General features: G+C 50.4%; 6 protein-coding genes across 7 annotated transcripts; 4 read left to right on the top strand and 2 right to left on the bottom strand.

The window, feature by feature from the left end:
- Positions 1 to 1,496: 1,496 nt before the first annotated feature.
- Positions 1,497 to 2,489, top strand: PV09_02054 (uncharacterized protein; the record flags this gene model as incomplete). Its single annotated transcript, XM_016355041.1, has 5 exons — positions 1,497 to 1,698; positions 1,747 to 1,908; positions 1,961 to 2,048; positions 2,112 to 2,142; positions 2,193 to 2,489. 5 exons carry the CDS (start codon positions 1,497 to 1,499, stop codon positions 2,487 to 2,489), a joined length of 780 nt encoding a protein of 259 aa, XP_016217057.1.
- Positions 2,490 to 4,592: 2,103 nt separating this feature from the next.
- Positions 4,593 to 6,275, top strand: PV09_02053 (uncharacterized protein). The gene is made up of 3 exons (XM_016355040.1): positions 4,593 to 4,960; positions 5,014 to 5,659; positions 5,727 to 6,275. The coding sequence occupies exons 1-3, from the start codon at positions 4,894 to 4,896 to the stop codon at positions 5,797 to 5,799; spliced, it is 786 nt and encodes a 261-aa protein (XP_016217056.1). The 5' UTR covers positions 4,593 to 4,893; the 3' UTR covers positions 5,800 to 6,275.
- PV09_02052 (uncharacterized protein) lies at positions 6,106 to 8,666 on the bottom strand. The gene is made up of 3 exons (XM_016355039.1): positions 7,980 to 8,666; positions 6,878 to 7,827; positions 6,106 to 6,815 (listed from the first exon to the last, which is right to left on the bottom strand). The coding sequence occupies exons 1-3, from the start codon at positions 8,528 to 8,530 to the stop codon at positions 6,292 to 6,294; spliced, it is 2,025 nt and encodes a 674-aa protein (XP_016217055.1). The 5' UTR covers positions 8,531 to 8,666; the 3' UTR covers positions 6,106 to 6,291.
- A 385-nt stretch (positions 8,667 to 9,051) lies between these two features.
- Positions 9,052 to 11,361, top strand: PV09_02051. Of its 2 annotated transcripts, XM_016355038.1 has the most exons (2): positions 9,052 to 10,626; positions 10,702 to 11,361. In XM_016355038.1, exons 1-2 carry the CDS (start codon positions 9,270 to 9,272, stop codon positions 10,806 to 10,808), a joined length of 1,464 nt encoding a protein of 487 aa, XP_016217054.1. In that variant the 5' UTR covers positions 9,052 to 9,269; the 3' UTR covers positions 10,809 to 11,361. The 2 variants fall into 2 exon arrangements, with proteins under 2 accessions (XP_016217054.1, XP_016217053.1); XM_016355037.1 differs by having other exon boundaries at positions 9,052 to 11,361.
- Positions 11,362 to 12,340: 979 nt separating this feature from the next.
- PV09_02050 (uncharacterized protein) lies at positions 12,341 to 12,975 on the top strand (the record flags this gene model as incomplete). Its single annotated transcript, XM_016355036.1, has 2 exons — positions 12,341 to 12,829; positions 12,871 to 12,975. The coding sequence occupies 2 exons, from the start codon at positions 12,341 to 12,343 to the stop codon at positions 12,973 to 12,975; spliced, it is 594 nt and encodes a 197-aa protein (XP_016217052.1).
- Positions 12,976 to 13,242: 267 nt separating this feature from the next.
- PV09_02049 (uncharacterized protein) lies at positions 13,243 to 13,953 on the bottom strand (the record flags this gene model as incomplete). Its single annotated transcript, XM_016355035.1, has 2 exons — positions 13,243 to 13,424; positions 13,608 to 13,953. The coding sequence occupies 2 exons, from the start codon at positions 13,951 to 13,953 to the stop codon at positions 13,243 to 13,245; spliced, it is 528 nt and encodes a 175-aa protein (XP_016217051.1).
- Between the last annotated feature and the right edge of the window lie 303 nt (positions 13,954 to 14,256).

Raw genomic sequence — 14,256 nt, 5'->3', positions numbered from 1 at the left:
TCGTTGTATCCATTTGGTACACGATCAACGCCCGTTCCCGCCAGATGTTTCACCCCGTTTCTGTCATCGAAGACAATTCTTCTTGTGCTCCAAGAAGTACGTCGTCGTCAAGGCTCCATCACCCTCTCACTGGGGTTTGACCCGTCGATTGTTGTAGAGGATCAACCTGTAAGTTGCGCAGATCAGGCTCTTTGTGGTTCTTTGTTGGTTGCCCTGACAGCATCGGAACCGTGAGAGCCGCAACAAAAGGTCGTGTCTTTCTCACGCGATCGCAAAAATTGTCTTCTTCAAATTGATTCCTTTGCTACATAAGTTAGCCGATGCAAGATCTGCTTCCAAGAGTCAAACGGCTCAATGGTCTGTATGTACAATTCACGTCCCGGGTTGTTGATCTTGTGCTAACCAGCAATTAGAGTGGTATGATTCTCGCTTTGGGTTCTGCCCACAAAGTTGCGAGAGGCCCCGCGTTCGAATCGCGGTTGAGCCCGTTTCATTTTTTTTTTTCCTTTTGTTCCCTCTCGCCCTTTCCCTTTCTTGTGTTGCCTAAGCGCTTGCTCCTCAGCTAACCTCGTCAACTTTGACTCATTCCTACTGCTTTTTTTTTTGACGCTTTCTAGTATTCCACCAGAGACTACGGAAGTAGGCATCGTGTATATTTGCTTTTCCTCAACCAGATTTCAAATCGCACCCAGACTTCTCACATTATCAAAACGCGTCACACCGTCAGCATGCACTGGATAAATCTCGCTTGAAATTGGATGAATATCTTAGTTTCCAAATTTAAGAATAGTTTTTGTAGCTCTGTTACATAACACGCTTCCACACCATGAACGACGGTTGTGGTCGTTTCTTCAGACATCTCGCGCAATAATAAATCAGTGGTCAACTAGTCGATAGACAAAACGAGTCAAACACCAACCGCTGTTCTTTCTTCGACGCGTGCCAATTGCGCATGGCCGGCAATATTCTGACGGGGGAAGTTTTGAGATGCCTTAACCGTTTCTGGAAAGGAATTGTGAATACCCAACTCCTGCGACTTTGGAAACAAACATGGATCGCTTTTGTGTACTAAAAGAATCTACACACTTCAAAGTCGCTAAGTCTAGTGATTACAATCCGTACGGTGATGGTGAAAGTCCTGGGCTGTAGCCAACGATTTAAATATTTGGTCAGATCATAGGGAACGTGGAAACCAATATCGAAAATAATGTTAGGGCAAGGAGCCTTGACGAGCTGACGCGGCCGCCCGAGGACGTGATGAAGCAGCATAGTAAAATCCATAAAGTCCAGAGGTAATTGGTAGCTTAATGCGATGAATTTGTGAGATTTAAATTCATAGACATCGCCGTTCCGTTGTTCGTACGGCAGTGTGACATATTCTTGCGTAGGGGTGACGTTGATTATTCCACATTAGATAATAGGGTATGCTCACCCATCTTGAAAGCGATATTCTTTCGCTGATTGACATCGGTTCCTTAGGTGCATGGACATAAGAAATGGCATACGACGAATTACCCCAGTCCCCTTATGAAGAGCCGGAAACGCTCAACGAGAATCGCTATGCGCGCCGTCTCCGTCGCACAGTTTGGCTTTTAGCTTTGTCCAGCTTATTGAACATCGCTCTCGCTGGTTGGGCGGTACAGCGCTTTTGGAAGCCAAGTCGAAACTCGTACGAGAATGGATTCGAAACGGACTTGAGTAAGTCGATGTCGTGGACCTCTAGGTTCAATCTAACCTGTCCGCAAGAGGCAGTGAAGTCTTCAATAAGTCTAGTGAAGATGAGATTCGATGGTGGTGTGAAAATTGACAAGAATGGGACCTTTGTACAAGACCAGATTGTCGGAGGGAGGAAGTACACGGGCAAGCCATCTTTGGCTGTCGACCTCTCATGGTTCGAGCTCTTGTCTGGTAAGATTTGAGCCCAGTCCTCACCAACACCAATTCATGAGCCCTTTTCTAGGTCTAAATATTGATCTTTCCGGTGATGATGCGGACGGTTTAGCCGAACACACTCTACAATGGCCGGATTCCGATAAGTACTTCTCCGGGTAAGATGAGCGATTGCTCTTAATTTATCCCACATCGTTGACCAATTCTAAATCATTACGCAGCTTGGAGGTGTTCCATTCGTTGCATTGCCTGGTGAGCTCCTTAACATCTTACAACAACTTGACCCCTAACAGCTTGGGTAGAATCGTCTTCGCCAGGCCTTATATCCAGAACATTACTCTTATCTTTTCAAAGATCCAAAGGATCCGTCAAAAGAAGATCACATAGATCATTGTATCGAACATCTTAGACAAGCGATACAATGTCATGCGGATCTCACGCCTATGCACTGGGCTCGTGTTGACAATGCGGTTCTCCTAAAGACCGACACAGAACACACTTGCCGCGACTTCGACAGTATATGGAACTGGGCAAAAAGCAGAAGGGCAGATATCGATAATATTTGGCTCAAGAATGGCACGCTGCATATCGTGGATTGAAAATCAAATGCTGGCCACAGCTTCTTATGGAAATAATCTTGCAGCACGCAAGGTGCACTCTAGTTTTATATGTTGGGCGTGTCAATCACCTTGTCACAGATTCTTTACGCAGTTGAATCCGGGATCGTTTTATGGCCCGAGTAAAGCGTTGTAGCCATCCTGTGAGCGGGAAAAGAAGAGTCGACGAAGGATAGGTTTGCAAATCTAATCTACTCTTATCGAGAAGCCGTCGCTTTCGACTCCTGTGGCCTTGTTCTATAACGTATAATTCGATATATATTTTATCGCCATGAGTAGCGCACATAGAATAAAAATTGGACGCAAGATCAAAGCTTGCATGCTCGCCCCTTTCATAACCAGACCGTTAATTTCTGCGTAGACGAGGAAAGGTGATACTGGACATCTGATTGCTCGACATCCTCTGCGCATCTCTCGAGTAGTCTCGTTGCAAAGCCGTGGCGATGTGAGGCTGAAGCTATATTAGTAGGCGCCATCCTTTCTTTTATTAGAAGCTTTGAAGCAACCTTTCACTATCCTTTGATTTCCATGCTGGATACAACTTTCTCCATCCCCTTGAGGATATTCTTTTCGTTTGGTCCGATGTCAGAGGCTCAACGAGTAAGATGTGCTTTCCTGCAGATGAGGTTCAGATAGAGAGCCACGAAAAAATATTCTTCAATAGTTCCCTAGTGGCGCCAAAAGTTTTTAGCGAATATGCAAGTTGTCTCCGAGTTGAAGAGTGAAGACAAGTCGCATATTCTTACCACGGAAAGGATTGTTGGCACAAGGAACAAGAACTTCTTTATACTCCAAGAAACCTGCTGTCGTATATCTGCTTGAAGAAATGTTCTCGATAGTTAGCAGGACTAGTAAGGCTCTTATTCGCAAGGTGGAAAGCTCTGCAAGACTGGAAGGTTGGTCTCAGGAGAAATTGGATGCCTATATCTAGTCGTCCATTGGCCATGGCAGCAGGCTGAACAAGGGACAGGCTTGCGAGATTCATTGTTACGCTCAACCTGTTTAGTGAATACGAGGATTGCAGATCTGCAAATTCTCAGGTTTGCTTCGTGAAGGATCGACTCTCTTATCAGATTACTCCCAGGCTACAAAGACAAAGTGAATCAAAAAGAGAAATGAGATCGGTAAATATGGCTTATTCGACTATGGGGGCGGGAGAGTTCCAGACGTCGTTGGAATTGAGCATGCGCCGGATCACAGTAGTGACCTTTCAAAACAGCGTTCCCGCACCTTGGTTGGTGTGCCGCGTGGGTATTCAGTGGTAGCATGTACGGTCCGAATTTGGCCCAGTGGAGTTTTACGAAAATCCTCAACAAGATTCTTGCCAACGCATTTTTATGAATCGCTGGGGGCCTGACAACAACACATTCCATGTAAGGGAGAAAAAACTGGAAATTGTTTGATTCCCACAAATATTTGACGCACAAGTGCCACGTAGGGCAGTGGCGATACCCGCATCAAAAGATCGATACGAGGTGATACGTGTTGCCCCGTCAGGTACGGATAAGTGAGAAGTGACGAATTTGACTCATGGTCGCTATGTGCTGGCGTGAACCTCCTCGGACTGTGGACAAAGTGCGGGCGGTATGCAGCTTGAGCATGCGGCTGTTCACAAATGCAGGGACACCAGAGGCCAGGCCAACAGGCGTCTTTGGGCTGGTCCCACTCGAGTGTTTGTCCGGGCGGGATGCATTCTCCAGATTCATCAGCCATAGAGATGGCTTCAGGGCAGACGGGGCACGCAGAAACCCGTTGTTGCCGGGGAAAACTGCATCTTCTTCTCCCACGTTCGACGGGAGAGTGTGGCGTGTCGAATGCTTCTCCGTGATTCCACGAGCGCCTTGTGGAGTGACCCATGGTAATTGCCGTGTTCAAGCGCATGTGGATGCAGCTCGAGGACATCTGCACAAGCCATCTGGAACAAGGACAGGCGAAACGCAGAAACGATGCAGAAGACGCCGCACATAATGTAGGCATGTGTGATGGCAGCGGATGTGTGGAACAGAGGGCCAGGATTTGTCTCCCGGCAACATGACGTAACTTGAGCCTGCCGCAAAATCGCAGTTGCAGGCAGAAAAGTGGGGCCTTCGTGCAGAGGGTACAAACACCGCACCATACTCCGACACTGCTCCGTACGAACTCTCTCGACTCTCCGCCTCTCTCGACCACGCTGACGGCAGATCCCTTTTCACCGAAACGGTCAGATAGCCGTCGCAACGGCTGCCCTTGAAAAGCCCTCGCTTGCGCCACCCGCCGTCGTTGTAACACGTTCAAACCCGTTTCACGTGCCCCGCCATCTTTTTTGTCAACGCCTGAGGCTGTGGCACGACATTGACACACTTAGATCGACGGACATACGCATTGCATCCCTTGGGAAAATCTCAAGATGACTGCGGCGTCGCCTACGCAACAGCTTCACTCTCCTCATCACAGCCCCAACAAGCGTCCTAAAGGTGGGCGATAAACGCACACACGTGGTCAAGCCAGAGCTTACACAACGGAACAGGCATACTAAAAAACCCCAAGCCATATAATGGTGGTTCGGCACTCCCGTCTCCTGAGTCCCAGCAAAGACCTGGCCTAGAGCACAGGGAGTTGTCAGAGAAGGAGATCACACTTGCAAACACACTCTCCAATGCCGGGGGACGACGTCGCTCGTCTTCGACCCCGCGCGTTTTCTCGTCGCGCCGAACATCCAACTCGCACGACGGCGAAGAGAATAGCCCCCGCCTCAAGTGGGACGAAGCCAACTTGTACCTCACGGAGCAGCAGCGCGACAGCACCATGAAGATAACCGAGCCAAAAACGCCGTACGCCAAGCAATACGATCCGGCGGAAGATGAAGAAGAGATCGAGGCCATCAACGCTAGTGAGGTCGTTGTAGACGAGCTTGACCAGGCCAGAGGAAAAAAGGCACCCAGGGACGAGGACATCCCGGACATAGACATTGGCGAGCCGGAAAACCCCAGGCTGGAGCATGCGCGAACACCGGAGAGCGAGCGCAGGGTCATCGTCGACCCTGACCAGCATGACGAGGGGTTTCATGGAGAGGAACCGGAGAATTTGCCAGAGGCCGAAAAGGAGAAGCACGCCAAGTTCGAGGCGGCCCGTAGAAAGCACTACGAGATGAGGAACGTAAAGAATTTGTTAGGGTATGCCTCCCATGATACTCCGCATTGCGTCTTGTTTTCGACCTCCTGACTAACCTGGCGTGCATAGTCACCCCGAGCAACTCGACGAACTGGATGACGACGAACCGGTGCCTCCAATGCCGGCTCAAAACGGTGTGTGAACTAGAATCGTTTATTCTCCTCCTTTACCAGCGAAAAAAGGGGAGATACATTTCACGGTGCGACGATACAGCAGAAGACTGTCATTTGATTGATTTGTGCATATACCCGCTAATTCAAAGTTGCCTGAGAAGAGGCCTTTGTGACGTTGGATGGTACCTGGCCTTGGCTGATTGAACTATGAGCCTCTTTCTCAATTGAAATTCTCACCGCTAGCACTTCGTAACACTCGCTTCCATTCTACAACATCTCATTTACGTTGGCGACATGTAGATAGTTTCGTGGCAAGGAAGAATGGTTTTAATTTCCATATGTATATCAATCTTGGCTCTTCTCCTGTGTTACGAGAGAGCTTTTTGGCTTAAAACAATCCACGCTGATGCTATAAATTTACTTTGGGCATTTTTTTTTAAAGATCCTATCCATTCATAGATATATATATATATATATATATGCATTGAAGATCATATGCATTGAAGATCGTCATAACATCATCACACTTTTACGCCCCACACGCCTCTTCCTCCCGCTACGCCAACCCACTCTCCACCCTGCCCCGTCAGCATGCTCTGAGGAGCCCAGGACAGGTTGGAAACTTCGTAATCGCATGACCAGCTCGATGCGGGGCCCTTGAGGCTCACGTTCGAAGCCGACGAGCCATGCTGATTGTGCGACGTAGTGCCGTTGTGCATGTTAGACTCACCAGCGATAATGGCGCCGTTCTGGCTGTGAAGCAGGTCCCAGACGAGGACGAGAGAATCGTCGGCGCCGCTGGCGATCATGCCGCGTCGGGAAGGCGACCATTCTACCGCGTTGAGCGCAGCAGAGTGACCACGCAGCTCGAGCAAAGCTTGCCCAGGCTGACGGACGTCCAAAATGCGGATGATGTTGCTGTCTGCTGCGAAGGTCGCAAGAAGATGCGAGTCATGCGGTGAGGTGGCAAGTCTCAGGAGAGGTGGTGCCGCTGTTAATGTTTGTGGTGTACGTGTGGGAGACATCCGAGAAGGGGGAGTGTTAGCTGTGAATTCCGTCAGTTTCGTCTCGCGTAGATGGCGGTTAAGGGTTTTGTGGAGCTCATACTTTTGTCGCTCTCAGGCTTCTTCTCCGCAGGTTCGTAAATGATGGTGCTGTGTTCGAGGCTACGAAGGTCAAACATGCGCACGCTCCCATCTGCTCCGCAAGATACGAAGACATCTACGCTACCGGCACAGAACCGCACATCAAAGACTTCTTTGTCGTGCGCAATCAATTGCGTTTTAGCAGTGAGTGTTGGGATGTCCCAAATCGTGCAAGTGGTGTCTATACTACTCGTGATAATGAGCTTTGGCGAAAGCGTATTCCAATCCAGGGATGTGAGTGGTGCGGTATGTTCAGGTGTTTTCGAATTCGACAGAAGAGCCAACGGGGTAAGCTTAGGTGGCGCTTGTTCGCGCTGGTTAACGCTCGAAGACCTTGTGATGGTATTTGAGACGGTGGGCGAGGTGCTCTGGGGTAACGACCATAGTCTTAGATGGTCGCCCGATGTTGCAAGCAGGTCAGTAGACTGTTTCTGAGCGATCGGTGGCTCCCATAGAATGCGTGTCACGGGATAAGCACAAGTAGCCTCCGCTATGCGAGTATATTCCAACCCATAGCTGGGGGCTCCAGGCGCTACCGACTCTTGAGGCACAATCTGAGTGTCGAGGATGGTGATGTAATTATGGGGGTCCTCTAGATAACTTCCAATCGCCATCTTTCCCGCGCTGTTCCCTTGCGGTACGGGATACTTGCACCAGTCGAAGGCAAACACACTCCACGGTGCCAAGTAATTGCTATTCGTAGGCTGCTTGTCCATCAAGTCCCCGAAAAGCGTTGTGCCGGTAAGCTCATCATTTGGGAGGTTTGAATTTGCTCGGGGTCTGATCTGATCGAGCGCCAGCGGCGAATTCGTGTGGCCTACGGTTGGAGTTGTGGGAGAGTAATATTTCTGCTGCTGAGGGGTCTGAGGGAACTTTTGAGGATCTGAACCGGAGCTCGCGAAGGGGACATATCTGAAGTGGAGAGTTAGCGAAATGTATTGAACAACCACCCGATTCGATCATGAAAAAGCGTCAAAAGCATGGCGCATTCACACCGGCAACAATCGAGGACAGGGACAGCCCACGAATGCAATGGCGCAGCTGAGCTCTTGTAGGACACGTACTTTTGCTGGTCCAAGCCTGCTGGACTCGACCTAGAATGTGAGTGGGAATGCATGGTGTTTGAACGCGTCGGTAATGAATATTGCGACGCATTTGTATTGATCTGAGGCACAGCAGTTGGCGCCGTATACGCAGATGGCATGGGAACTGGTCGTCCTTGACCAGTGGCTCCAGGTTGAAGACTGCCAGGGACGCTGTTTGTAGAAGGCGGAGGGTTATTGTACATGGATCCTTGCGAGGATTGCTCTTGTATGCGCGATGATTGCTGGTAGGAAGGATGGTCCGCCATCCTGCCTATCGTGTCTGCCCGTCGAGAGCTGGCATGTGCTGACTGGGGCGGCGGAAGCGCTGCAGCATCAAACTGCTGCAGACTGGCCGAATTTGAAGGGAGGAACGCGTCAGTGCCCGCAGCAGTCGTGCCCAACGCCGCCGTGCGCAGATTACCGGTTGGGGCCCCTATGGAGCCCAGAGTTTGAGCTGCTTCTAGCAGGCCTTGCGCAGCACTCTGGTGGCCGGTGTTGTGGGAGGGTTGGCGATTGTGGTGGAAAGGCATACTGCAGGTCTAGACGCATACGGTCGTCATTGAGCCTCGTGTGCGACGCAGCCCAGAACTGTCGGACTTCAAGACAGGACCATGCAGGCACTGTATACCTTGCATTGGGAGTCTCTGGCTGGCCCAGGCATCTTACAATATACTCCATCGCCGTGGCATCTTGTGCTGCACGACAAGTGGTCGAGTCACGTGCGAGGAGACATTGCTGCCTCAGTACCTCATCTCGGACCAGGCCGCCAGAGCGGCTCGTTAGGCCACAAGGCATGGCACGGCGTCAAGGCCACAGCTGCGGTGCTGCCGGGCACGTGCGCTTGCTGCCATGGGATCGACGCTGCTGCTTCCTCACTTGGTTGCTCGCCCCTGCCTTGCGCGCAAGGTCTGGATCGCTCCTCCTCGCCCGGACCTGTAACCAAATCCTTCTGTGATTCGTTTTTCCACCGAGGGTCAGACCCGCTCGGCGACCTGTAACATTCGCGCTCATCTCTTCCTTTTCTTTTTTCCCTTCGGAAGCGTTCGATTTGGCCGGAAGTGCTCCCGGCGGACAGCCGCCATGGTCATGCCGCCACACGGCTTCGGCGTCTTGGCCGTAGGCACGCTCCATATATACATAAAACTGCGATGAAGAGCTCTCTTACAGTAGTTCTTCCTGCACGTCATCCGCGCCCACTTCCCTAGTGGAGCTTGCGCGACGATTCCATGCCTCTCACGGTATCGTGAGGCTCGCCGATTGCGTCTAGTCATGGAAGACTTCGGCGGCAACAAGCGCGAGCAGGCGCCAATTAATCCACAGCCTGAGCCTCGTCCGCCTCATCCTGATTTTCATTCTGACAGCAAAGTTAAAAAGAAGACAAGAGCATCTCGGCAACAAGTCGCCGTCGCTTGTCTGCCTTGCCAGAAGCGAAAATGTCGCTGTGACGGGAAAAGGCCGGTGTGCTCCACGTGCGTGACTCGTGGAAAGGATTGCGAGTACAACATTGACGAAGGCATGTCGCGCGTGGCACATTTAAAAGAGAAAAATAAAACGCTCGAAGAAACAAGCAAAGAATTGCAGGCAGTTATCGAGATTCTTCGAAAAGGCTCCGACAGCGACGCGGCGGCCGTACTTGCCCGCCTACGGGTAGGTCATTCCATAGCGTCGATTCTCAAGGAAGCGGAGACCAATGCGAGCTCATCGCGTTCAACTCAAGACAGTCCGAAGGAGAGAAGATCCGACTTACGGAGGGGCCTTGAAATTGACATCAGAACGGAGATACCCTCGGTTCTCAAGAACAGCAAGATCTTTAACCGTGACGATTGGACCCGATTAGGCCAATCAAGAGGTGCGACAACGTTTTTGTACTCGAGTGGACGTAAACACTCATCACAAGGTAAACAGGCCACATGGTCGCGGAGCTCTGCAACGTCTCACTCAGCCAACAATCCTCAATCTCAAGCTCCAGCTACAGCTCACCGCAGTCCTCCGCTCATGATCCAGTATAATGAGGCAGGAGCTCTCGGAGACGTCAAGCTACACAACTTTGGCAACCTGGATTTCTCCAGCGGAATTCGAGCAAATAATTACCCGTCAAGCATACAAAACCAGCAGGTCTCCAATCTCTTCACACCTCAGTGGGCGAAGATGATCGTTCCAATCATGCTGCCAGAGGGACATCCAATGAAGGCAATGCATGACTCAATGCTGGATATGTGGTCAGAAGGGCGACGCCTGCTCCAAGGAGGCGCATCTCTACACAGCATCGCTGGCTCTCATCCTCAATTGTCGGCTATCTTGAACGATCAAGACTACGAGCGAGCACCCATACTATCGCAGTGGGCTAGTCGGTTGGTCTACAGCATTAAAGAGTCGAATCGATATTTCGTCTGTTATGCAAGCATGTACGTGTTTTGGTGGGTTATGCGGTGGATGATAGCACCGTCACCGGAAACGTATTCGGCTATTCCAGAAGTTCTCCGGCCGTCGCCTACTCAGCTCTTTATGCCGCATCTACTTCCCATTGAGTTTTTTTCCTGGCCAGGTCTGCGAGACTATCTGGTTCGAGTGCCCGAGAAATTCGAGGAATGGGAATGGATGCTGGACATGAGCCAGAATGTTGCGTGTGAGTGCCCACTTCCCAAAGAACAGATCCTAGTTGTAAGCCCTATCGATGGCGAACTTGAGCTAAGTCCCGAAGCCTTGGCATGTGTCAGCGATGTTGACAAATGGAGTGTCAAGCCGAGCTTTCGGCAGTACTTTATGGATGCAGACAAATATATGAGAATCAGGTGGGATGATGAATAATACTTGGACAGCCTGTTTGGCTCATTCCGAACGCTGCAGGGTGCGGGTCGATTTAAAACGGACATTGCGCACTAAAGGCAGCGGTACAGAGAGGGACCAAATAAGAATATCGGCTGAGTTGTATACAATAATTTGCCTTCCATTGAGTCTTTGTCGGGAAAACTTGATGAGGCTGTCTTGGCAAACCTATTGTTTTCTACGTTCAAAACCAGGACCCCATGTCCCTTTGTGAAGCTCGCTTGTCTGAGTACGAAAGCCCTCGATTTGGCTTATCGAAGACAACAAGCGAGCGAGGTGCTGCTGTTGCTCTTCGGCGCGAAACAAAGGGGCATCCGAAATGATTCGATATCCGCAGAAAGCACTCTCTCATCCTTCGTACACTTCGAAGCGCTTTTAAACCCCTGGTAAAAATAACCGAGGATCTGCGTTAGGGTTGTATGCCTTCACGTAGAAGATGTCTTGCTGGAGTGCGGCTTATGTACAAACGATACTATCAAAGGCTTGTGGGGGCAAGATAGAGAATCTTCACAGCGATGAACCTGTGTACCGATTGAACAAGTCAAAGCCATTCGTGGTAACGATCCGCGCTGTATTCGTAATGGGATTCATCATGAAGGATGCATCCCCGTCCGCTTATTCGCACTCAGCAGTACTCGGTCCTATCGTTGGAAGGATTCCGCGGTTCACCATGGAAATTAAACAACGCCACGATCTGCATGTTCTGTGGTTTGCTAAATCAGGCCGTTCTTATTTTGGAACCCTTACAGACTACCCCTGAATCCACGTGTGATCGCTCTGGACCTCTGTCCACGATCACGATCTCCATGATCTTCTTAATGATTTGAAAATAACTTCACAGACATAGTTCAGCGCGAAATTGGTGAAGTCGCTCTGTCAAACGCTCCTTTTTATGCCACCAAAAGCTTATGCACGAGAAACGACGCTTGTGGGTTTAGCTGCCGACCCCAGGCGCCACATTATCGTTTCTTGTCCTTTTTGCTGGCGCTTTCAGCAGCTTTGAAGACGCCTCAGCGTTTTTTTCTTTTCAGCCACCGTCTCGCCGTTGAGCTATAAAATTCCTGGGATACTTTTAACATGGCTTTGCGATTGGTGCCTGGCAGTGGATCCCTACGTCAAAGATATCACGACTCTGGCACCGAAATGTATTCGGCGCAGACGCCACCTCTTTTGCGTCGAGTGACCGCCTCGTTCTCGTATTCATTTTAAAGAAATCGTTCTGTGTAAATGCCGACGGCACAGGAGGTATTGATCTGGATCCGTTGGCGCTTGCAGCTTGCAGTATGGCGTGGTATACAACAGTACTGCGTGCTATGTGATTGTATCCAACTGATCCACTGCCATAAGCCCTTTTCGGACTGTTCGACTTTCACAATGCTCTCTCAATCCTTCTAAGGTTGAATTCTCACTTTCGTTTGACATAGTCGCTCTTTAACAGAAGTGGCCTTGTGGTTCCTTCGTCCACTCGTTTTGCTGCATGGTGCTCGGGGTTATCATTCTTTTAGATTTTCAGCATGGTTCCAGGAACAGTCTGTAGCTTTTATGGACTGACTCCGACTCTGGCCCCGGGCAACGTGATTCCTACATTTTACGTCGAGCCTACCAATGCTGCATCTTTCTCGGCCACTGGTGCCTTCAAGTCCGGAATCAGCACCTGTAGTTTTTACGAAGGCTCGACTACTGTTCAGGGACTATGGCCATGGGTTGTAACCTCGACGAGCACAGCTACCGTCACACCATACATTACGTGGACGGGTGCGAACAACAAGGGCTCCAGCGCGACCTGTTCGCCTTTGACACCCGCTCCATTCTCGGCAAACAAGTATACAACCTACGATGAGATCGAGTGCGCGTTGGCATGGAGCAAGATGTCCGGAACGTATACTCTTGCCTTCAGCGTCGATGCGAAAACAGGTCCAACGTCTGTCACAAGTGACAAGTTTGTTGTCTGGCCTGCAAGTCCAACACAGACGATCACGTCGAAAGACGTTTTGACAACAACAGTTACACTTCCGCCTGTGCCTGCGGCTACAGTTACTGAAAGCTGGGCGACTACAACGGTTACAACCACGAAGTCGGTTTCTCCTACACCGTCGAGCACTACGACACTTACTCCATTCAAGACTACGGAAACTTGGACCATCACTGAGACCCCATCGCCTTGGTCTACAAGTACGATCTCAACAACGTTGACGGTATCAACTTGGTCAAACGCTACAGCTGTCCCCTTAACCACTGTAACGACAACATCGTACGGGTGCACCACCACGTTGACTTCGACTTACACACCTCCGGTCCAAAACACTACGATAACCTCCACTTGGGTCTTGACGTCTACTAAGAACGCTACTGCTGTCCCATCTTCCACCACAACACTGACAGCATGGAGAGTGACGCACACCGACACAGCTTGGGCTCAAAAGACCACGACCACAATCTCAACGAAGACAACGACAACTGTATGGGGCTGTAGCAGCCCTTCTGGCTCGAAAGTAAGCGCCTCATCTTCTTCGAGTAGCTGGAGCAGTCCCGTCTCCTCGCACAGCAGTTCGGCAATTTCCTCCAGCTCGGCGTCGTCGGGATCTTGGCTTGGCTCACCTGTATGGTCAAGTTCGCAGACTTCATTCAAGAGTAGCAGCCCGTCTTCGACGTGGTCCAAGACCGCTTCATCCAGCGTCGTCTCGTCCTCGTGGTCCACTTCAAGTCCTCAACCAAGCAGCGGTAGTTCATGGTCGTCATATTCCAGCTCTTCGAAGATTAGCACCTCGTCATGGTGGTCACAGGCATCGTCAAAGTCAACCAGCTCCTCCTCTTCATGGTCACATTCAAGTTCTTCTAAGAGCAGCACCTCGTCTTCATGGGTTGCAAGTCCAACGAAGACAAGCACCACATCATCTGTTAGTTCAAGCTCTTCAAACAGTGGTAGCACCTGGTCTTCATGGGTTGCTAGCTCAACCAAGTCAAGCACTGCGTCATCATCTTCATCTAAGAGCAGCAGCACCTGGTCTTCATGGACTGCCAGTCCAACAAAGACAAGCACCACATCCTCCTCATCTGCTAGTTCAAGCTCAAAGAGCAGCAGCACGTGGTCTTCATGGGCTGCCAGTCCAACAAAGACAAGCACCATATCATCTGCTAGTTCAAGCTCTTCAAAGAGTGGTAGCACCTGGTCTTCATGGTTTGCTAGCTCAACCAAGTCAAGCACTGTGTCATCTTCATCTAAGAGCAGCAGCACCTGGTCTTCATGGGCTGCCAGTCCAACAAAGACAAGCACCACATCCTCATCCGCTAATTCGAGCTCCTCAAAGAGCAGCAGTACATGGTCTTCATGGGTTTCCAGTCCAACAAAGACAAGCACCACGTCTTCCTCATCTGCTAGTTTAAGCTCTTCAAAGAGCAGTAGTACGTGGTCTTCATGGGCTGCCAGTCC

This window comes from Verruconis gallopava (genome assembly GCF_000836295.1).
Source record: "Verruconis gallopava strain CBS 43764 unplaced genomic scaffold supercont1.5, whole genome shotgun sequence".
In the NCBI taxonomy this organism is placed as follows: domain Eukaryota; kingdom Fungi; phylum Ascomycota; class Dothideomycetes; order Venturiales; family Sympoventuriaceae; genus Verruconis; species Verruconis gallopava.
This window is presented reverse-complemented; position numbering and strand designations above follow the sequence as displayed.